Source organism: Haemaphysalis longicornis, unplaced genomic scaffold (assembly GCF_048455015.1).
Source record: "Haemaphysalis longicornis isolate Haplotype H1 unplaced genomic scaffold, Haemaphysalis longicornis Haplotype H1 scaffold_5, whole genome shotgun sequence".
NCBI lineage: Eukaryota > Metazoa > Arthropoda > Arachnida > Ixodida > Ixodidae > Haemaphysalis > Haemaphysalis longicornis.
The window spans coordinates 40,898,246-40,923,080 of record NW_027526385.1 but is presented as its reverse complement, the minus strand read 5'-3'; the positions used below and the strand labels follow the sequence as shown (position 1 = coordinate 40,923,080).

At 47.9% G+C, this 24,835-nt stretch overlaps 1 protein-coding gene across 1 annotated transcript in view; it reads right to left on the bottom strand.

Moving 5' to 3' along the window:
- Positions 1 to 24,835, bottom strand: part of LOC144138092 (4-pyridoxate dehydrogenase-like) — a 236,464-nt gene that overhangs the window by 198,665 nt on the left and 12,964 nt on the right. Inside the window, exon 3 of the mRNA XM_077670184.1 lies at positions 9,010 to 9,208. Within this exon, the coding sequence (XP_077526310.1) occupies positions 9,010 to 9,208 (199 nt within the window). The remainder of the gene's footprint in view (positions 1 to 9,009; positions 9,209 to 24,835) is intronic.

Genomic DNA, 24,835 nt, shown 5'->3' with positions numbered 1-24,835 from the left:
CCAGCCATGAGATGTCACCCGATGTAACTTGCCAGTAGAAATCTGATCCAATTAGGATGCTCATGTGGTCGTCCATGTAAGCCGATGCGAGCGAAGTGTCAGCGGCGAAAAGACCACAGTCGTGCTTGAGCCTGAGCGTGTCCTCTGTGATTGTGGGACTCGTTACGGCGCAGATACTTGGGACCTCCAGTGCGTCGATGGCTACTTGGTTGCCGTTGTTCTCTCTGGCCACCTTAACAGACACGTGAGGATAGTGCTCAGCTGCTGTATGGTGGCTCTTGCCGAAGGTTACCAGCTTGAGGTCCTCAACGCCTTCAACGGAGCAGCCCAGAGCACGCGACACGTCCCACCGAATGAATTTCCGCTGGCTGCCTGTGTCTAGCAGAACCCACACCAGAAGCTTATCATTGGAACCCGTCACCCACGTGCGGCAACTCTGCAGGTAAACTGAAGTGGACCATGTGACGCTGGTTGTGGCTGCAACCACCGACGATGCCGCGTGAGTACGTTGGGAAGGTGTAGGCACGGCAGGCGGGCCCGTTTGACCAGCCGAGGGGGCAGACCTGGCAGCGTACACGGAATCTGGCTGAGACACGTCGCACAGTGAATTTAGATACCTGCGCGAACAGCAGCTGCAGGACAACGTTCTAGCAGTCCAGCAGGAACGTGAAACATGATTCTGCTTGCCGCAGTGGAAGCAATCTCTGCCTGCTTGCAGTCGCCGTCGCTTCTCGTCTAGTAGCACATTCGCGGTGCATTGCGCGATCCTAAGGCGTCACCCATCACAAAGGAGGCAACAGTCCCGATAAGGAGGCGGCGACGACTCCGCATGTAGCGCTGCAGCCGACGGCGGAAAAAACTCATGCGGTGTCTGCCGACGTGCTGAATGGCGTCGAACCTGAGGGCCAGTGCTGCCCATGTGCCCATCTTCCAGAATTTCCACATGAATACGGAGAAACTTAAAGATGTCATGCACTTGCTTGGCAGCGCCGGTCACTTCACTCGCTTCCGATTCTATCATGCGTTGCCGGTAAAGAAGAGCAATGTCATGAGGCAACGACTTTAGCAGGACACGGTGGATTATTACAGCATACCGGTTGGGCGCGAAGCCTAGTCCTTTCAATGCGCTTAGGAGAAAGGCGATCTCGTCATGCAAGTGCCACAGCCCCTCAACGGCCGCAGAGGTCTTCAGTAGAGTTACAGTGAGGAGCGCATCGACATGATCTGCCATCAATAGGTCTCCGCGGCCAGAACGGTCTTTGAGGATCTTCACCGCAGCGTCGTAGCCATATTCCGCAAGCCGGATGGCTTCAATTGCCGTCTTACGGGGCCGGTGACGTATAAGGGGAGGTACTTGAAATTGTCGATTTTTGTCGAGTGTAGGTTTGTATGGATGGTAGCATCGAATTGTTTCCAGAATCCCTGCCAATCGCTATGGTCCCCAGAGAACGGTGCAATCTGCAGCCTGGGGAGGGCGACGCGCAGAACTGGCACGGCTGGATGAGCTGTGGATACGCTCACCGTACGAACATATGTAGGATCACCAGCAGCGGAGCTCGAGGGACCGGTGACAGCAGAAGGAGATGATCGGGCGGTGTCCACGCGGGCCCGAATTTGGCAAATGCTGTGCTCGTAGTCCCCTGCTGTGGCGAGTTCAGCCTGGATCTTGGCGTCGAGGGGGCGGAGCTCTGTCTGCTTTTCAGAGAGGAGGGTGGCGTAGCCCTGAATTTTGTGCTCGGCGGCAACGGGATCCTCGAGGAGAGCTTCGAGCGTAGCGATCGCCTTGGTGATGGCGGCGCGCAGAAATCCCCGAAGTCGGCGTTAGGGCTCCAAGAAGGAAGGAACCGGGAGCCTGGGCGGGCTTTCGGCCCCAGCGTGTGGCGGATCAAGCAGGTAAAGCAGTTACCAGACGTCCGGTTCTCGTGGTGGCCATGGAATAGGTTGGTTGGTTGGTTGGTTGCCTCAGACCATGGCACAATCCCACGCAGGAGATTGGCAAGGAAGCTTTGCACCTAATTAGGATGTGACCCATAATATTTTAGATCCCAAAATTTAGAAAACAAAATACAGAACAGAATTTTTTAAAGATGTATAATATAAAAGTAGATTTAGGAACAAAAATGAGATAAGTGTGAACGTTTAGATAGCTAGCAGGAAAACCGGCCTGTCGCCGCAACTTAAGAATAAAGGGTAGACACAATATCCCTGTGGCAGACTCCTAGGGCGGAATACTCTCCACTGCGAGCACGCGAGTGCAGCCGATCTTCTTCTTTCATTGATCCTGCCAACACCACTACCTTCACTGGTGTCACCCGCCGATTACACATTAATTTTCTACATCCTTTTCGTTTTGAAGCTAATAGATTTACTCTATCAAAATTATCTACCAAGACTTTTTAACACAAGTTTTGAGCTTTTTAACGTGTTTGTTTCTCTACAGCTCATGCAAACGTCTGTACCGTGCAATGACGACCATGCCGGCTTTTCGCACGATGGGTTTCCAGTTGCTTTCCTAATAATAAAAAGAGGTCCAGCAAGTTTACATGCCGTTCAAAGTAGGTGAATCGAATGTAGTAACGCTTGGCTGGGTGCCCTTTAAATGCGAAAGCGATGGATGCTAGATATTTCATGGATTATAGATTGCTGTTAATCATAATGTTACTCTAATGTGAGGGGGATGACGTAAAAAGCCTCTGCGCTGGCTTAAAAAACAGATATCAATCGGTCTGTCGCCCATACAGTAAAAATACTTTGTAGCATTACCCTTACTCGTGAAAAGACGTCGTGGACTCGATACCTCAAATGCGTACTCCGCGAACACATACGTTATTTTGGGTAGTTGGGCTTGAAGCCGAGACCCCGCAGCCATCTCCTTGGCCATGTTGAATGAAGGTGAGGTTCATGATGACCATCATCACCCCCATCATCATCAGCAGCAGCAGCCTGTCTATACGCCCACTGCAGTGCAGCTGCCTTTCCTTCGTCTCCTTCCAGTAATCCCGGTCCTGTGCTATCTGCTACCAATTTACCACTGCAAACTTCTTGATCTGATCTGCCCATATAACGTTTTCCCACCCCCTGCCACGCTTTCTCTAGGTATCCGCTCTGTTAACCTTAATGACCAACAGTTATCTTGCCTTCGCATTACATGCCCTACCCACCCCCATTTCATCTTCTTAATTTCTACTAATATGTCCTTAACAGGCGTTTGTTCCCTGACCCACTCCGATCTATTCTTGTGCCTTAATGTTAAACCTACCCTCTTTCTTTCCATTGCTCGCGGAGTCGCCCTCAATTTCCCTTTAACCCTCTTATTGAGCCTCCAAGTTTCTGCCTAGTATGTGAGTACCGGTAAGATGCAGCTGTCATACACTTTCTTCTTGAGCGACACTGGTAGCCTGCCATGCATTATCTGAGAATACCTGCCGAATGCCCTCCACCCCATTCTTATCCTTCTAATCATCTCTGCCTCGTGGTTGGTGCCCGGGGTCACTACTTGGCCTAAGCAGGTATATTCGCTTACCACTTCCACTGTCTCGTCACCAATGTCAAACCACTGGGCGCTCAGGAGCCTATTGAGCATTTATTTAGTTTTCTGCATATTAATTTTCAAGCCAACGGTTCTACTCTGTTCGTCCAGTGCGGTAATCAGTATTTGCGATTCGTCCCCAAGTTACTTAGAAAGGCAACGTCATCAGCAAATTATAGGTTACTAAGGTATTCTCCTTTAAAACGTACGCCCACTTGTTCCCAATCCAATGTTCTCAATAGCTCTTGCAAACATGCTGTGATTAACATTGGAAAAATTGTTTGTCCTTGACTGACGCCCTTCCTTGTAGGTATTTTACTGCTCTCCTTAGGGACTACTATGGTAGCTGTAAACCAATTGTAGATATCTATTCTTGCATGATGCTCGTCTACACCCTGATCCCGCAATGCCTGAATGACTGCTGAGGTCTCGACCAAAGGTAGTTTAAAGCGTCAAACTTGCTTGGGGAAGACCCTAAGAAAAGTCTACACCTGCTCCCTCTACCATGCTAGGTAAGCCGCAGCACAAATGCCAGTAAAACCTTTCAAGCTAGGCCACGCTTCATTCCATCGGGGTTCCTGGTTCGGTATGCTTCGTAGTGTTGAGTTTAGACGAGAGTTTCAAGCAGATGAACCCCTTCCTCGATCTTTAGAGGCTGGGAGTCACACATGCTTCAATTATTCCGCTCATCTTTCAAATACGGCATTTTAGTTCAAAAAATGGTCCCTCCCCTCCTGATAAATTTCACGAACCACGGAACTCTTTCCTGAGTGGTGGTGTTCTACGCTTAGAATACCGCATTCTGTCCCTGAGCAGAAGTCTGTGCAAGGCTATGTCCGGCTCACCAAAAAAATCAAGGGCCGTCTCCACTAACGTAAAACCTGGGAAAGAGCGAAGCACGCAGTGCATAAGTGTAGTCCTGGCGCCTTGGCATTTTTGCCCACGAAGATAAATCGTTGGGGTAGAGGTATACAGCTTTGCTTGAAGCACGAAGCGTTCTAACGCGAGGCGTTGGAAAACCAGTGTTTCTATGGGTTCTTTTAGAACGCGTTACGTTCTAGTGCTAGGCGTAAATGTCTGTCCCCGTGGTTTACTACCGTGACTACATCGATGATGACATGAGACGACGACATGATACACCGACAGCCCGAGCGCCTACGCGGCTTCGCCCCAACAGCTCACTCACTGGTGGATTGTGTGCGTCCTTTTTTTCTAGCTGACTGTTACATTAAACTGCTGATGCTTAATTTCAAATAACCCCTGGGCGGTTGTACAAGATTATTGATTTATTTCAGAACAAGTTCCCCAGTAATTGTATACGATCCGTTTGTCACGTGGGGTTTAGTTATAGGCTGTTTGTAAATAGGGCGGTTCATAACAAGGGAACATTCGTCATCGGCCGGTTTGACAAATGTCAAAGCTTGTTATAGGAGTGGCAAATCAACGTCCACGCCTTTTTTTCTTTCTTTGGTGGTGTATGAGCCTCAGTGAAGTAGATAGGATGGTTCCCTTCTCAAAAAACGGGAAGCCAGAGAGGCAGATAGCACAATAAGGATAAAATTTCGTACTTTGTGCCCTCATCCACAATCACGATCGGCACACTGAATATGTCGCCCCGACAGCCGATGCCCCTTTCATCGACCCCCATCTAGTGCACGTTTGGGACCCGCGCCACTCACTCACTCGCCGCTGGCGCCCTAACAAAGCCAACCACCGCCTGCGGCCTTTAATAAACCTGCTCACACAAGAACCTCAGACCTACGCGGATCAGTTAGCTCGCTCGAACTGGTGGACTTTCTGTGACTCTGAATCCAGCAACGAACACCAAACGGGCTTGGTCCCTCCTCCGCGCGCTCATTCAACCTTCCTCACCGGTCCACCCTGCACCCCGCAGCCTCCTCTCGATGAAGCAACATCCTAACACACTAGCAGATGACCTGCGCTTACTCATTTGTACCCCACTAGCACACACATTCCTGCTCCTGCGCTTCCATCCCGAGACTTTCCTCCGTCCCCCCTCGATCAGTCTCTGTTACTGCACTGAGCGCTCAACACCCTTCGTCGCAATACGACACCCAAGGAACATCGAATAACTTATAAACTACTCCGCAACCTTTCTGACGGCGCACTTTCAGATATCCTGGCTCTCTATAACGACATCTGGCTCAGTGTCGAACTGCCGGCGTCTTAGAAACATTCCAAAATTATTTTGATCCCAAAACCAAGCATACCACACACTCTTCCAAATCTTAGCTCTATCTCGCTTACGTTTTTTGTTGATAAATTGCTTGAGCGTGTGGCATTGACCCACCAAGAATGGCACCTTTCTCACACATCTGCCCTCCCTTTTACCCGTACTGGATTCCGCCATTACATATCCACTCATGATACCCTCCTCGGTATTTCGCACGACGTTTACGGCTTCCGCAGCTCCTCTAAGCTCTTTGGCATCCTTTCTCTCGACATTCATAAGGCCTTCGATAATGTTCAGCACACTGCCATTCTCGCTAAATTAGCCAAAACTAACTGCGTACCTCGCATGTATACCTACATCCGCTCCTTCCTCTTTATTCGTACCGCATCTTTCTCTATCCCGGGCTCTACCTCCCCCTGTTATATCTATCAGCTGGTACCCTCAAGGCTCCATCTTGTCACCCACCCTTTTTAACATCCCTTTAGCTTGGCTTCCTCCACTATTATATGCCATTGACCTTCTCTCCTACCCTATATCCGCGGATGACATCACGCTCTGGTCAACCAAGGGAAGCCTGCGCCAACTGGAGGACACTCTCCAGCAAGCGTGTGACGTCATTCAAGGCTGTGTCATATCTGTTGGCCTCGCTATTTCGCCTTCTAAATCCGCTCTCCTCGTAGTCAGTAACAAGCATGGGGTGGCACCGGACCGCTTTCTTCCTCAGGTACAAATTTATGGCAGCCGTATGCCGCACATAGGCACCCTCCGAATCCTCGTCTCACATTACATTATGCGGGCAGCTCTGTACCGACTCTGCAGACACTCCACGATCAGATCACTCAGCTTTCCCATCTCCACCGCTGGGTGGCCAACCGAAGAGCTAGACTACATGAACATAACCTACTCCGCGACATCGATGCTTTTGTTATGTCCAGTATACTGCATAGAACTCCGTACTTGCAACCCCCGCCATCTCAGCTCTCGTCCTTCGAGACTTCACTTCGTACACTACCGCATCGCTGTGGTAGCACCCTCCCACGCCCCCGGCGCCACCCTTTTGAAACCAGGGATTTAGAGTACCCTTGAGGAACGCATCGCGTGCAATCGTTAGGCCCAACTCGAATGTCTGCAGACTTAGGCCCAAGGTCGTGCTATTCTAAACTCACCTAATTACCCAACTTCGCACTTACCCCCATACCAACAGAACTCCCTCCTTGGGCCACTTTCGCTAATTTACGGGTTGAGACTTTGCCCCGCAACATGAATCCTGATCGACACCCTGCTCGTCGTGCACATGCGCGTTCAAGCCCTCTCCAAACGAATTCATTTTCTAATCCCCCACGGTTCCATCGTTTACTTTACTGACGCCAGCGACATCCCCTAAACTCAACGGGCACGGCTTCATTTCTCCAACTTCCTTCTTTGGACATGGCAGCCTGGCATCCCGCAGTACTACGTGGACCCGGTGAATTGAACAAGCAAATTAGGACCGAGACTTGGGTCCTCCATAGAATAAAATTTGTTCTCTCTGTATCTCTCTTGGAACAGGGGCCCCGAACCCTTCTCTGCATTGTTGCGGTCGCCTTGATTGTCCTTCAGCCTGACAGGAGAACGGAAACATTTAGCACCAGGCTTTTAAACACTACATGCTACTGAGAAAGGATTTTGAGAATCGTGGTCTGCTTCATCAAATTCTCAAAACTAAATTGAAACCTAAAAGTTGTACGATAGTGCGTGTCGCCCGTAACACCCGAATGTGATGGCACAGGAACAGGACAGGTGGTGGTGGTGGTGGCCCAAAAAATGGCGCATACGCATTTAGGGGGATAAGCCAAGAAGAGTCTTTTCTATCGTGATCAATCTTGCGATGCAAAATAATGAAGCAGAAGAAAGAATTTGGTCTAAGTTCAAGAGAGAAAGAGAAAAAACACGAAAAAACAACATAGAGAAGACTAGGAAAACTAGATAAAAGCCAGCCTAATCGGAATATTTTTAACACTGAAGACGAGCTGCCTTCGAAATTAAGGAGTGGATGGCGTTACACACGTCCCTATGGCAGCGGCCCGGTCTAGTGGCCCCAAACGATAAAAGCACCGCTACAGTCAAAGACAGTCCAAGACGTAGCAGGGGAATCTCCAGCAGCCTTCTCCGATGGTTAGAAAATCGGTGGCAAAAAAAAAAGAAAGAAATGTTCGGATTCAATTTCTCGGCAAAAGGGGCACAAGGGGGAGGTTATCAGATTTGCCCTATATAGATACCGATTAGGTGGAGGCACACCCCAGCGAAAAGAAGTCAGCGATACTTCGCACAAGCGAGTTTAGCAGATACCTCTCTTCCAGCGGTACCTAAAATGTTCAAGTACAGGAGACGTGTTCAAACCCTGATCAGAGGCGTCTTGATCCAACAGGTATTGGCGATAACGTGCCGACAACACGCAAAAAACGGGGGAAGAACCTCTACTATCGGCAAAGCTAAAACTGCTTTAGCTAATATGTCAGCGGTTTCATTGAGGATTAACCCACAGTGGCCGGGCAGCCAAACGAGCCGAATCTCCCGCATGTGACTGGGGACGTAAGAATAAATAAAAATACTTAAGACTAGAATGTAAAGCTTCTGAGGAGAGAGCCATGCACATGGACAGGGAGTCGGTGAGTAACATCATTGAAGAATTCGCCAAATCAAGTTTCAGGATTGCAAGAAGAACGGCAAGATATTCTGCATAAAATATGGGGATGAAATCTGGTAATCGCAATGAAAAAGACCAGATCAATGCCGGAGAGAAAATACCCACTCCAACCTTCTCGTCTTTTTTCAAAGCGTCAGTTGCAATGACCACGTTGGATTGGTATTGGGACTGGTGAGCCAGATGAATGTTATGATGTTATGCCGTAGAAACTTAGCATTTTTCGGGAAAACATTATTAAACGATATACTTACGACTGCGGATGGTAACTGGTAGGCGGGAACTGAGAGGAGGGTGGTGTTTATTGGAGTAAGCAATGAATTGGCAAAAATGACCTGTGGGTCCAGGAGCCGAGACCAATAGGAACCAAAAAACGACATTCCACGCCAGTCGCGCCGAAGTTGCGATCCACATAAGTACTAATAGGTTAGTAAGGTTGCCCCTTTTTTACACCAAACTTGGTCCTTGTGCTTGAATTATTACGCGTTATAAACACACATTTATTTCTGCGACTTAAGGCCGTTTTGAAGTAGTTATTGTAAGAATAAGGAGAAGAATTAGATGATGTTTATTTCAGTAATATATATGGAGTGTTGAGCTCACCATCTTCCTGCTCTTCGAAGTCGCTTATATTAAACATTTCTATTTTCTTAAAATACTCCAGGACATCACTGTATTTCCAACCAGTGGCATTGTAGTCTTTTTCCCAGCTATCAAAGTCTTTTTGGTTGCCTCGCACGAAACTCATGGAGTTGATTGAACTGGTGCCACCTAGAATTTTTCCTTGTGTCATCCGGGAAACCTGTTTGAATTAAATGGGCTGGAATAAATGGTTTCTTGAATAATGAGTCAAATTTCGACCGTAGTGCATTTATCCAGGACTCCCTAAGCAACTTGAAATTGGCATCTGAAGCAGCCAACAATACATTTCATTATTGCTGGAAGCTAAAATAAGTTCAAAACTCAAAGGGTTAGTGTAAAGAAAATTTTAGTTCAAGACTTTACTTCCCTAATTTTACAAAATTACCGCCCTATGCATTACGCAATAACAACAATACCTCTAACATTTACATACAATTTACGTATAACACTTAGACTCATTTGTACACTCTGCTTTGTCTGCAAATAAGATGTGTGGAAGAAAACGTTGCGAAGTTAAACACGTCAAGTAAACGCTCGCTGCTGTTTTCGATTTTTTAATACACTTTTCAGCCAAAGCAGCTACTGTAGCGACCACATAAAGAACATTTTTTCTGCGGGCATCTCATAGGAGTAAAACGTATCAAAATGTTTTATGCACTATACGCTACGAACTCCAAAATTAATTATACACTATTCGCAACACTACACTATACGCACAAAGTTATACACTACGAAAAGGTGTTTGATTCAGTAGACACCCCAGCAGTATTGGAAGCATGAAAGTAGCAGGCAATATTGTAGACGTTCAAAAGGATCTTGTACGGCATATGTAAAAAATGTACGGCCGGACAATCCTATTAACGAAAAGCGAAAATTTCCCTATCACAAAGGGAGTAAGATAAAGGAATACCATCTCACCAATGTTGTTCACTACGTGTCTGGAAGGGGTATTCACGAACCTTGACTGGGTCAACGCAGGATTACGGATAAACCGGGAAAATGTGAGCAACTTGGGGCTTAGGTGCTACATGTTCTTGTTCAGGGAGTCGGGATAAAACCTGCAAAAAGTGCCTTAGGACCTACAGTCAGTAAACTTGGACGTATAGGGTTGAAGATATATAGGAATAAATATACAGTAAAGCCCACTTATATCGAACATGGATATATCGAATTATTGCCTATATCGAACCCTTTTATATTTGTGGTAAAAATTGGATGCATTTAACACTTTTTATATCGAACGCGATTTTGTTCACAATGGATATATCGAACTCTCCCACGCGGGATTTTTCGGTCTCTTTACGCATGCGGCAGGCTTTCCCGCAATACATCGGCGCGTGGCGGTGGCGCGGGTGTCGCTTGCGACTCCCGCGCGAGCCCCAGCGCGTCCAAACCAGCCGTGGCAGAGTGGACCAGCTCCACGCATGCATGCCGCTGTATGCCGTTGGAGCCGAAAGCGCCTCATTGGGCGCTGCGGGCTACGGTGTCACCGAACTTCAAGTCCGCGCCACTCGCTGCCCGCACTTGCTCGGTTCGCTGGGTTCGCCGTTATTCGCTTGTATCCAGGCTTGTCCCCGCTCTGTCGAAGACGCCGAAGATTCCGCACCGCTTCCGAGCACGAGTGAAGCCGTCGCTGCCTTGGCCCTGCTACGGCGATACTGCAGCGCCATTGAGGACAGCGGTGTTGTGCTTGTCGACTGTTTAGATACCGTGGAGCAAGCAGTCACCAGCAACGCGTTGTGCTCCCAGAAGAAGGCTACACTCACGCAGTTCTTCCACCCCAATAAATTTAATGTTTTCTTTCCGAGAAAGTGTCGTATCAATAGCGAACTGCAGGGTGGTAAGAGCTCAGCGTTAGCTCGTGTCTCCGTCGGCAAGATTGCTCTCATACAAGTTTTTTTTTTCATTCACTTTCTGTATTGAAGTTTTTCTCTATCGAACTCTTTTACAATCCTCGAGCTGTTCGATATAAGCGAGCTTTACTGTAATGTAATACTTGAATAAAGGCTGGAATATAATGAAATAAGGGAATAAATAATGTTTCGTGGCGGCAGGAAAGACGACATGAACGATGAGACAATTGAACGATGTATTTACAGCTTATTTACATGTCGGCCAAGCTGCGCCCACCCAAGTAGCTTCTTCGTCGTCGGAGGCAGGGATGAAAAAGCCAAGCTGCATTGCCTTCTTCATCGTCTTCTCGTAAGAATATATTGTAACGGAATAGAATGGCATAAACACGCTCTTTAGCCGATGTAACCAAATGCTAAAACAAGTAAGCCACTATAACTATTTCGTACAGGCTGTTAGGGCCGACCCCAACCACAAGAGAAAAATCCGGCGCAGAATAGGAATGGGCTTGGGTACACTAGGAATAGGAATGGGCTTGGGTTCTGGGCCGTGGCGGTCGCACTTCCCATTGATGCAAAAAGCGAAAACGCCCGTCTGTGCGAGATTTCGGCGCACGTTAGAGATCCCCAAGTGGCAAAATTAATCCGGAGCCATCCTCTACGCCGCGCCACATAGCTGAGGTGTAAACCTCGGAGCGTTAAACCTCACAATCAATTCATAAGTTATGAATCTCCCTGCAATAATCAGCCTTTCTAACGTCCCTATTTTATGTTGCAGCCAAAATCAGGATGCGGGTTATACACAACTGTATCATTACAACAAAGCACATGAGAGCCGAAGAAATTCTCAGAATTCACAGGCAACTTGACACCTTAATGTTTCTTAGCAAGCTCCCACATCTGGAAAACCGGCTTTATTCCGATTTCTGATTTTTGGAACGCTTTCATTGAGCTGTGCCATTGCTGCTGTCGAGACTGTCTAAACATACATCAATTATCTTCCGCCACCTGAAAAGGTGCCGATAGCTGATGTTGGCAGAACCCCGTCGAAATAGGAACTTGAAGGCACAATAAATGCTTGATTAGAATGTTTTCCTTCCCTTATTTTTTGCTCGTATGTTAATATGCGGAGTACATGTCTAGGAATAAAGGGAATTATGCCTGAAGTTCGGATATTTAGGGATAAGGTTTCCGGTAAACAAATTTTTGTTCTTTGTTTCGTAAGAGGTGTCTACTACTCCTCTACTTAAACAGTTTGTTACATTTTACCCTAGAACACAAAAAATCATTGTTTTGCTTTAATGCGACGTGTCGCAACTTTCAGGATAATTTTTTGTAATTTATTTCTAATGCGCTACCTGAATTAATTGATAACTTTCCTGGCGCTTCAGTTGTTTCGACAAAAATATTAAAGGCAGGTGCTGTCACACGAAACTTTTATGTCTAGAATCCAAACCTTAAGCATCGTATGAACGCGTAAGTATAAATTCCGTGGAGTCAGTTTGGAGTTATTGGCATGATGTCCTCTAAAAATATTTTGGCATATTAACTGACTGCAATGCTTTTCTTTTTCTGCAAGAGATTACCCCACGGCATAACAGAAAGTTTTCAAAGGTACAACAATGCACCCGTTTCCCGCAAAAGTGGAAGAAGTGACCAGTTCTGGGGCCCCCAGATCTAACGCTTAATATGTGGGCGTCTTCCCAGATGAAGCACTATGCGTCAGAGATGTTGAATTTGAGCGTTTCTAAGAGGTGCCCAAGTCCACAACAGGCGTTCAGCATCCCCTTCTGACGCAGGAAGCACACAGAAGGAGCGGGTGGCCGCAAACGGCGCGTGACAGGGTGCAGGCCAAGCGTGGATAAATGCTGGGGCTAACGCCACCCCAAATCGAAGCCTCCGCAGCCGAACCTCCTCCCAGCGAGTCAGCAAGCCCACTGGAGAGGGGAGGTGCCCACGGTGGTAGTAGAGCACACATGGCGCGGCGAAGGTTCTCCATTCCAACCAGCAATTCTTCTACGGCGCATATTGCAAGAAGTGATAGTGGCCGTGGGAGGTCTTTTCGGTGGCAGGCGCGTCCGACGCTTTGTGACAGGAAGCGCATCCAGGCGAAACCACAAAAAACGGACAGGGCAAAGGAAAGTTTCCATAATCGCGTGAATGTATGCAGTAAGGCTTGTACACCGCGCAATACTACGTAGATATCAAAGCCCAGCCGCTGAGTCAGAGAAAATTTCCAGCTTCACCCCACTATACTGTGGATGCAAGCGCTTGCAAACCATCCCGAATGACAGTAAGTTCTGCCAACAGCCTAGGTAGAGCCCGGGTCTCGTAAGCGCTGCTTTGGTTTAAGGCAGACTAAGAGGGACATGTCAAGACCGGGGTGACGAAGCAGTCTTATGACCCGGCGTCCACAAAAGGCTAGAAACCCAGAGTTTGCTTCGCAGGTGAACAGTAGGGGACATGAAGGAATGCGTCCGGGCGCTGACGAAGGCTGTGGTTGGGACATTTACGCTGTCATAGGCTTGTTGATCCTCATCTGATGGTACAGCCAGGGCTACCTAATGGCAGAAACTCATTCTCGTAGCCGAGTGGGCATGACGACACAAAATCGGAAGAAAAAGGTTATCGCGTCGCATTGGCTCACTGCGCAAACACCAAATGAAGGTTGCAAAAATTCGGTGAAAAGCGCGTATCCTGAGTCGAGAGCAATGTAACACCTGCCGGACATAAAGAAGACCGGTCACAAGAACCGTGTTACACACCGGAGCACGAGAAAAGATCGACAGCTGACGTTTACGCCAGTCATTCCCTTGGCGCTTTATACCTTCACCGCCTGCTCCCACCAATGCAAGTATTGCGAAACTGCGACGGAGTACTCCTAAATACGTTAGGTCACTATTCTGATTGATTCTGGCTAAGGAATCGGGTGCCGTTCCCCATTTTCCCAACCAAAATCCACAGCTTTTCTCGAAAATCAGGGCCGCACCTGAAGCCTCACAATTCTTCTGTATTGGCAAGAGCATTCGCCACACTTGCATTGTCAGTACAAACGAAAGCGACATCATTGACATCAGCTAAGATTTCCATTTCGAAGAATGATAGCGTAAACCATGTAACAATAATGCCCTATATTATGCGCATACATAATGGTTCTGGGTATAAGCAAAACAGGAGTGGGGATAAAGGGGACCCTTGACAAACCGAAGAAAGATGGTGAATTGGTTAGGGTAGTCGATTGTTGACTAGCACGAGCCATTAGCATAACATATATGAATACCTTCGGTAAGCCGAGAAGGTCTTGGGCTCGTTCACCCTTTTGTTTAGCCGCGTGGTTATCGTTTATTTTACTTTCTAGATGTTCAACATCCGTTTTGAAAGCTCTCCTGCAAACACGTCTTGCACATTTTCTCCGTGATATTGTGATGTCTTCTGAGTCTGTGGAAGCAGTTCGAAGTCCGCGGGGTATCCCCAAAGAAATGGTTGACACGTAACGCTTCTTACAGGCTCGGTTCAACCATGAGTACATAATTAATGATTCCCGCGATTCAATTTTCGATGCCCTTGTTTCTGGGCTTTTTCCCATGCCTTTACTTCGTGCTCCGTACATCTAGTGTCCATACCAGGATGCCCTCAATAGAGTGTGTAAAATGTGTGTTCCGACAGGTGTAAAACATTTTTTTTAATTACAGCCTCGGTGTCTCTGCGCTGCAGAGCTTGCCTATCTTCTTATCCAGGGCAAGGCAGGCATCCCCACGGTGTCCTAGAAAGGCAGCTATTGCTCCAGACATGGCTGCCTCCATAACAATCAAGACGATCATCGGCGACTCCAAGCCAACGATTATAAATTTCTCACCAGGACACATATCATGGAAGGCGTCCGCAATCCTAATTTCTGGTCTCCACCTCGAAAACCGGACAGGCAAAGTCAACTTAATTTGGACCCCCGCCCACTCCGGCCTTACAGAAAACGAGTCTGCGCACGAAGCCACTTGAGGCTTTACCGACCGAGCAGACGGCACATCCGATGCGGACCTCGTTTCCATGTCATAAAGTGACATTACAGGTTATTATCGTTTAGGCCGGGCCGCTTCCCACCCACGCACCCATCTCAGTAAGTGGCATTCGGGGGTCTCGCGACTCCTACAGACCCATTCGTATACAAACACACTGGTGTATAGCTGTTGCTACCCAGGGCGCTTTTCCCCCGATTGTCATAGATGTCAGGAACATAGGTCGGCGTACTCACTCGTGAGTACACTCATTTGTACTCATTTGTACTCAAACTCACGAGTGAGTACGATGATGAGTGATCACACACCCAGAAAAAAACAGTGAGTACGATGACGAGTGAGTACAGGGGTAAGTCCACTACTCGTGAGTACAGTACTCATGAGTACAGTATGCATGAGTATGAGTACTCATGAGTTTGAGTACTCATGAGTATGACTACTCATGAGTACACAGTACTCATGAGTATGACTACTCATGAGTACACAGTACTCATGAGTACACAGTACTTATAAGTACACAGCACTCATGAGTACAATACTCATGAATACAGTTTTTGCGAGTGCTTGCACTCTTGAGTATATGCACTCCTGAGTACAGTAGTGCAAACAGTAGTGCAAACAAGAAAACGGACGACAAAAGCTGCCACCCGAAGACACGCAGAAAAACGCAGTTTTCGGCCATGGCTGCACCGTTAAGCCCCGAGCTCTCCTGAGCCCGACCCGGCCTGAGAACAAGAGGAGACGCCAGACGCAACGCGAGTGCTTACGTTCCGTTTCGCTTTCTCACATGTACTTGCCTTCGCGCACTAAGTCGCCCAACGACAGTGCACCGCGTCAGACTTTTTTTTTCCTCTGTCCTGATTTATGTGTAACCTGTGTTTTTCTATTCAATTAAACAATGTATTTTTTCTACTTAGTTGTTCATTACAGCTACGACCTAGCTAACAGTGCAGATGAGTTGATTATTCGTGAGTACTACAAATTGAGTACTCATGAGTACTCATGAGTGCAGAATGAGTAGTACTCATGAGTAGTACTCATGAGCAGTAGTACTCATTGAGTACTCATGAGTACAGATTGAGTACGAATACTCGTGAGGACAAATGAGTTTGAGTACAAGTGAGTACGATTACAAATGAGTATTTGATGATTGAGTACGAGTGATTTTGTGAACAGACGAACTTTTTGAGTCTGAGTTTGAGTACAGCATGAATGAAAAAAATTGTGATTGAGTATGAGTGAGTTCTTTCTGTTTTGCCGACCTATGGTCAGGAATGAGCGAACCTGGTGCAGTTATGGCAATGTCCGCAGGCGATCACAAATGGCCGCACAATCACTAACAGCTAGCAGTGGGAGACCGTGCTGCTCAGCTCCTGCCCAGAAGATTAACTTTGGACCGTCCAACTTGCTGAGGACGCTGCCAGAGCCCAAGGGCTCACGGCCGACGACTAAGCATCACAGTTGGCAAACTGAGTAAAGTTTACAATCTCTCTGAAGTTACACACCGGTAGGCTTAATGTTAAAACTTGGATGGAAGACCGGGGTATAGCTTGGTCGATAGGCTGCCTTCTCTGTTGTCAAGCAGAGACAATTTATCACTCCTTTGTAGATTGTAGAGATGCTGTCTTTTTTTTTCAGACATTCTGCAACGAACTCTCCTAAAAGACATGTATGTCACGCCTTTCTTGTTCCAATTTTTGCCGTTCGGCTATCCTGGTGAGCCACCCTACGACATATTTTGTGTGATCGGATTGCACAGTCTGTGGCACTGTCGCTTATTTGATAGGCATGCTGAGCCAATAGGACCAACAAAGTTGTATTTCCGAACAACTAAGGCATTAGTACAGAGTGTGTGCAATTCATTATACTAACCACGTGACTGGTTCCCTCTTTCGAACGCTTGTGCGTGTATGCCTGAATTTTGATGTATTTGTGCTTTCCCTAACTTCAGTGCATTCTGTTGTTTCCTTGACTACGTAGTCCTCGTACTGTCACGTTTGAGCGTATAAAGTAATATAAAAAAAGTTTAATAAAAAAAAGTGGCAATGACGACTGACTTTAACTCTGTTGATCTACCAGACACAGGTTCCAATCCTGCGGGTGCTCCTGATTTCTTTTCTTCATACTGTTATACTGAGTTTTGTGAAACGCCGGAACCAAGGGATTGCTGGACAGCCTCGCTGTTAACGATCCTCTAAATTTCAAAACATGCTTTAGATAACTCTGCTCACGTACCCCAGAGCAATCGTATTACGAACAGTAATGGGATCAAGAAACCCGCAGCAGTGGCTAAGCGGCTGAGACGTCACACTGCTGAGCACGAGGTTGCGGGCTCGATTCCCGGCCGCGGCGGCTGCTTTTCTGATGGAGACGAAAAGCAAAAACGCCCGCGTGTACGAGATTTCGGCGCACATTAAAGATCCCCAGGTGGTCAAAATTAATCCAGAGCCTTCACACTACGGGGCGCCTCATCGCCTGCGCTGCGTCGGCGCGTTAACCCTTACAATCAATCAATCAGTCAATCAATCAATCAATTGGATCAAGGATATGATTCCAAATGATTATTAAAAGTTACCTGCGCTGTAACACGTCACCCATTAGGTGCAGTGATCACGATACCAACGAGAAGCTATCGTAATCCGCCAGCGGCTGGCGACACCGAGCCAAACCATGGTAATTAAAACGTCTAGCACCATCATCTAGAAATATCCTCTCAAAACGTGTATCGGAGTCACGATGCAACTGGTAACGTGCGCAAAGCCCTACGGCCGCATTGTGCCGTGCAGAGGATTGATACACAGAAGTACTACCAAATAATATCTATTAGACACCATGAATAATCTTTTCACAAGCTCTATGTCATTCCCACATGTGCGACACCGTACAGAACTTAGCACCCCGATAAATGCTGGTAGCCTTCTAAAAGCGATATCAACCCCTACGTGCTAGGACAACCACATGCTTAAACGCTGCGCTTCGTTAAAACATTTACGCCTTCTAGTGACCACATCTGGGTAATAATTTTCTAGAAGAAATAAAAATTTAACCTTTCCGTTCTTCCACCTTTTAATCGGTCACACATCCTGCTAAGTGGTAAGCATGGTTCCTAAACGACCGATTACGTTCATGCGCGCGTCTCCAATGCTGAACCGCTCCTCGCGACCGTATTGAGCTCGTGGCCTTTTGTCTTCTGGGATTGCGAACAACCCCTCCATATAAAACAAAAACCTGAAGACACTTAAGCTCTTCTTTCGGTTTGTGAATGCGGAAGCGTGAATGTCCACTTGAGGGCCTGAGACACCTTGCTTCCGCTTCGCGTTGTCGAAGGGTTGTGTACTGTTGCCACTTGGGTCGCCTTGCTTTGAGATCCGCCTTAAACGCTTTGGAAAGGCTTAGATCTCTTTACTACGCCTTGCGCCGCTTCTGGTTCTTGCCGCCGTGTAACGGGAGTTGTTAAAGACGATGGTAGATTTCGCTGCTTCTCTGTTCTCTCGTGTGGCTGCGTTCTTCCGCTCCCTTTATCTGCGGTGTACTGGCGTGGACGGCCACCTCTCGCTACTCCCGAGTCTTTCAACCCTTGTGTCCTTTATTAAGGACATTACGCAAATATCCTCTAGCACATCGAGAACAAATCCAAAACAGCTAGGTTTCTAGAAAATAGTTTTTTTAAGGATGGCTCTTGCGATAGTTATCTCAATTATTCGTTTTTAGAGCTGAAGGCTAGAAAGAGGAACTCATTGCAGGGAAAAGCAGGATGACGATGGGGTGACCCGAATGAGCGAAGCTTCAGTTTGATGACATGACTGTAACTCTAAAAATGTTTTCCCTACCAGCTTTATTGTTCCTATGTCGGCTAAATATTTTTTTGAAGTGTAGGAAAGCAGGCAAACAAACCCGTCCGCATCTTCCCACGGGAGGAACTCGAGTAAATGCGTCGCAGAGTGGTGGGCGTATCGCGTGAATGTTGCGTAATTGGGTATGGTTTGGGAATGCTTAATTGTTCTTTCGTCTTTATTATTCTTATTTATTGAATGAAGGAGTAGCGAAGGCAAGGAGTGTAAAGTTAAAGTCTGTCTTTATTGCTTGGTGCCGTCGTTGTATTGGACGGAGAGGATGACGGCTTTGTGGTCGCTAAAGTGCACTGTCAAGGGGTCTTTGAGGAGCGGTCGTGCGATTACGGAACTGGTGAAGACGTCGCTTCCATCGCATCTAGTCCAGTCAAGCAAAGCGTCAAGTCAAGCGAAAGCCAAGCCAAGACGCCCTTGACTGAATTCCGAACGCGCGCTTCGCCGCTTATATACACACCGCCCGCGTTCGAGGGAGAGGAGTATGGGGGAGAGACGCGCATGCGCACACTTCCGTACACAAGCGCGCGAACTTTCCACGCACCCACCACGCCGTTATCATGTGTACAAGCCCTGCCACCGTTACTGTTGAGCGCGACGCAGCGCACGGGTAGCTACGACGCATGCGCGCACAGACGCGCTCCCCCCGCACCGCCGCAGCTGTTGTTGAGAGCGACGGAGCGCACGGGGTACACGCACTCCTCCCGCACCGCCGCACGTGTTGTTGAGAGCGAGGAGGGTACGGGGGAGAGACGCGCACCTGCGCCTCGATGCGACGCGCATGCGGAGTGAGCGTGTGGACGGCGCCGCCATCAACGACGGAGGACCAGGCGAGCCTAAGAAATGCTCCGCATTTAAAACAATTTTTTGCTGGAAATGGACCTCTCCCGGGGTACGTCACGCGGCGGCCGTGACGTCACGGAAATCGCACGTGCTGGGTGTGGCCGGGAGGGTGGTTGGCAAAACATTCGGACCGGCGCGCGGCGCGTATTCAGTGAGGCTGCATTAGACGCGCGCAAAAGTGGAATTTTTGTTTACGTGTTGGCTTTTCTGATGCCGGTGGGCTGCTGTGCTCTCGGCTACCCAAATTTTGCAAGCAAAATCAGCGGCATCAGACTTTTCGGAGTCCCCACAGAGGTAAATTCGGCATGTATTGTGGATGCGCGCAATGTGCCGAAAAGGCTGGTAGCCAAAGCAGCGACATAGTCTGCTCTTACTCGTAGCAACATTTCGCATTCTCGAACTTCAGCTGTTCTCCAAAGCACAGTCATACCGTCTACATTGGCAGTCCGCGCTGATTCGTGCAATGAAATGATACTGTTTATCTACCATCTGCTATCATGCAGCACCAGCAGAAATTTGCTCAAGTGAAATAGGGGGGGGGGGGGGGGGGTGCAGGCGGAGGAGGGGGCAGACGGAAATTTTCTTGCTGCGAAATATTGCCATGTTTTGAGGACGTATAGCACTGTATTAAAAACACAATGAATTCCTAACCTAGTTAGGCGACGCGAAATAAATGTTTCGACGAGGGATCCGCGATAGCCGCCTGCCGCCTGATCGACAACGACAAGTTTGGTTTTTTGTTATGGGAGGATCTGTTCAAGACGAACGAAATTCATTGCTTGTAAGTACAATAAATTTTTACCTTGATCAATTATATTCTGCCTTGAGGATGCCGGAAAACTGAGATGCTTGCCGTGCTCACATGTAGCATCGTGCCTTCGGGGCGAGATGGGCGGCTCACACGACTCGAAAAATGTGTTTGCCCTTAGCGAACAGACTCAGTGAATGTATTCATTTGTTGCGGCCTCCCGACGCTGGCGTATGCAGCGGGCGTACATGGACACTAACTTTAACTATCATGAAATAATGACTACCGAAAATATTTCAGTGCACTGTCGCAAGATATACGCACTAAACATACGTGGCCGCTATGTTACTCTCACAATGACGATGAACCATTGCGAGATTTCACTGGGGTAAAGGTAAGAAAACAATCGGTCAATCTCGTAGAGAACCGCATCATCGCGATATTTTTATTGGAATAATTTTTGCCTTTCGCTCTTCATATTTTTGTTTCGTTGCTGCTTATTTTACTATTTAATCCTTTCATGCTTTACGTTTCCTTTTTCCCCTCGACATGAAATCGTGTGTACGCCACTGTCTCCGGGCGACGCAAAGAGACCAAGAACAGGGAGCGTTTAGCTGCCTGAGGCACCGCGCTTAGCTTAAGCGGACCTCGAAAGCAACGATAAATTAGCTTTCCTTGGTATGTGTCTGAACACAAAGAATCTTAAAAAAAACATTTTGGGATGCGTCGCAACAGCACCAACCTTCACAATGACTCGTTTAGGCTGTTCTGCCGTGCTCTGATTATCCGAAAGAGTCGCCGTTCAGTTAACCGTACGGTAAACGAAAGTGTTGCGGAGGTTGTAGATGCGGAAAGCTACATGGAGGTGCGACGGCCACAGCTAGGATAGCTAGACCCCCACCTGCAATGTGGGAATTCCAGTGACGGCCCGAACCAACGGCACATCGTTCCTTTCGGGCGCCGCGCGACCAGGCTTTGCCGTCGGCGCAGGCGCTTTCTGCCAACCGCCACCTCACTTCGCGGCCGCCAGTAGGCGCCACCCGTCGCGCACGTGCGCTTAGTGTCGTCACGTTGTTTACATACAGGGAGAGGTCCATTAAAGCATTATTTGTCCAATCACCAAATTTGACGCCATGCGTGTACATGGCTAATTACTTGCAACCCAAAGTCAATATTTTGTTTGTAAGCTCACAGCGTGCAAACGGTATGGAAAACACACCGAAAAGTGTTTTGTTCGAAATAAGAAATCCAGCTCTGAAAAACGTAAGCTCCTTCTATGAAGTAGCTATACGAAGTCCTTCCCAAGAAGCTGCTTTTGGGAGGCGGTACTTTCGCAAGTACCATGGGGATACACAACAGGATGTAGGCACCCTCACCTTCTTTACCACCTTCCTCAAACCTAACTAGACTTTGAGTCACCCCTTCTGAATAAAGAGTTATAATAATAATTTATCGGGGCCAATCAACGTTGGGGAGGTGCTCGGGCCACCTTAGGGTCTTGTAGGCTTTGTAACACTGAAATAATTTCCATTGTCACGTTGGCAATATTGTATGAGTTTTGGCGACTCGCACAAATAGGAAAATCTTCGGGACAGCGTTGGGCAGTACAAATTGGCGGGTATGTGGTGTTCTATATGCATGAAACCCTGTGACAGTAATGGAACTCCCACGAAACAAAAAATGGAAGCAGTTTCACTCAACGTGAATGCAGTCAAGTGCGGCGCAGTGATTCGTTAGAGGGGCTGTGGCACCCTCTCTTGACTAGCTTCAGTATCAGCCAAGCATTGATGCCGAAAGTAGTCAAGACAGGGCGAGGTGTCCCCTGAAAAGATCTCTAAAGAGACACTGGATTGAATTTTTATTCATTTGGAGTAATCGATGCGTTAATTGATAATTGTTTCCTTGTTTTATATTACTGTGTACTAATTTGCGGCCTAGCAAAGGCAGCCTCCGGGGAAATGGCGCAGCAAAGTCACCCACAAAACTTTGCATTACAGGATACCAGGTGCAGTCTGCTCTTGTATATCTGCTCTTGCAACCTTCATCCTTTGCAAAACTTTCTTTCAAAAAAAAATTAACGTGTGCCTGTGTGGCAATGGGATTGACATCGACTTCGTAACGCGACGGACCCAGGTTCGATCCGCACCAGGAAATGCGGTAAACTTTTCGATGTCACTGCTGGGGTGCATGAGGCCGTATTACTACGGTGGCAAGATATCGTGACCCCGGATGAGCTACGACGACAAGCCGTGCCCCTGAAGTGCTCAGCACTTAAATATCCCGGGGTTAACGTTCATCAACACAGCTGTGTGGATACGTGCCGTCACCGTTATTGCACTTAACTTCAGGTAACACAGGGATACCGTCGGGACAACGTATTCCTGCGTGCCCTTTTCCTCTGCGGAGCAAGCACAAAAAGAAAGAAAGAATCCCAGAGAGGGGGGGTGGGGGGAAGGGCGGGGGGGTAAGCGATGGCCAATACGCCTTTCCGGGGATGTGTTATTCCGCTGCCTTGACATTCGGTTTATCCGTGCAGGTCTGCACGGCTATGTGATTTTTGTAATTAGAGAAGTGACGATTGGGAAACACAGAGAATTGCTAAATACGACCGTATTATCTTTAAACCTTTCACTTATTTGAAATCAAATTATTTACTTTTGAAATTAAATCAGTGTACTTTTAGACTAACTAATCTAAATGGTTTAGTTTCAGGTAACATACCCATTACAAGCTGAGGCAAGTAACGAATCCGTATCTGTGTAGCAAAAAACTTTGTGGATCTCTGCAAAGTGGTTATTCTACTGTTTTATGTATAGAACAACATACAGGGAAAATAATGATTTACTGGTAGGTAATAAACACAGCGCTCTACATCTGTTTTATCAACCCTTTTTATTTAGGGAAGGTCCACTGCTCTCGAGGTTATTCATTTGGTTCGTAAGCTAATGCGAATATGACCTCCGAACTCACTTAGTCAACGAATGTCATTCGCATAAATCCGGCAGTGCTGTATACCTCTCCCCCAACGTTTTCATCTCCGTGGGCAAGAACGCCAAGGAGCCAAAGCCGCCGAAGACGCGGAGAGCATGCGTCCGGCTAAGCAGGCATTAAACATAAAGCTCAGAGTTCGTTTAGGGAAACCACAATACAAGCATCGAAACCACATTATGGATTAAAAGGCTCCTGTAAATAATGCCACCCCCCCTGTGTTCCTGGTAAGAAATATCTGTTCAGATTATCTTTAAAGGCTAAGAAAGGCTAGTGCCACTAAATAGAGCAGTTATTTTCCCATAGGCAGAACCCAGTATTTGCCGCCAGAGAAGGTGAGTGTAGTGTCAGTAGATGAGGTATTAAAGTACCGCCCCTGAGGCACGCAAGATAGCAACGGCGGCCATTTTATCGTTCATCAGTGTTGCGAGATTGCGAGTGTTCCGCATCTACGCCTTGCCGCTAACTTACTTTGACCGCGTAGTTCGTTAACAACACTGCCGCAGATGCAGCAAAACGGCAATTTTGAGCGCCCTTCTGCTGCTTACATGCTGCTGTACGCGTTATCCCTTATTCGCGTTCGGAACGACGCCAGTGACGCGTAGCCGCAGAACCGGGAGGAATAGATAAGCCTACCAGAGCACCGACTAAAACGCATAAACAACAAAAAATTACACCATCTCCCCGAAGGGAACTATGTGGTGAATCAAAGCATGGGGGTTCCGTGTAGGTTCCACACAGGAGCAGAACCGGCGCAGGTGATGTCTCGTAGCAGACTGAACGCCGCGCAGCGCTCGCACCTGCTTTTCTACATCTGGAGGACAGGAGAATGGAGGAGAGACGCGCATGCGCAGTGGGGGTGTGGTCGGCGCAACAACAAGGGAGGGGCATAGCCCCGACCATGAGATGGCTCGACAGTGTCGCCGGTGTCTTCCTAGGCCGGCACGAGACGAGCACGGTTTTCCTTTAAGGGCTCCTGGAGCAACAGTGTTGCCGGTGTCTTCCTGAGCCGGCATGAGACGAGCCGAACGGCCAGGAGGAGAGCGGCGTTATCACAGCTGGTTAGGGCTCCTGGAGCGACAGTGTTGCCGGTGTCTTCCTGAGCCGGCACGAGTCGAACCGAGCGGAGAGGAGGAGAGCGGTGTTATCACAGCTGGCGTGGAGAGGGGGACGACGGGGGACAGGTGCGGACGCCGGACGATGGAGGGTCGACTAAGAGATGCTTTGCATCTAAAATGGCGGCGCCCATGAATCGTCCCAGTGGAAACAAATGTTACGTTACGCGAAGTGACCAATGATCATGGTGGTGGCATGGCACAATAGGAGAAAAGAGTGCCGATAGTCTGTACTGGTTACCCTTGTCGAGTGCAAGCGAGAAGCCCACCCAGACAACGAGAAACATTTCATACTCTCCTACATCACAAGTTGTGTTGGTTTACAACAGCTTTGATGGACATCCACTTTCGCAGGGCTTGATGGCGACCAGTTTTTTTTTACTAT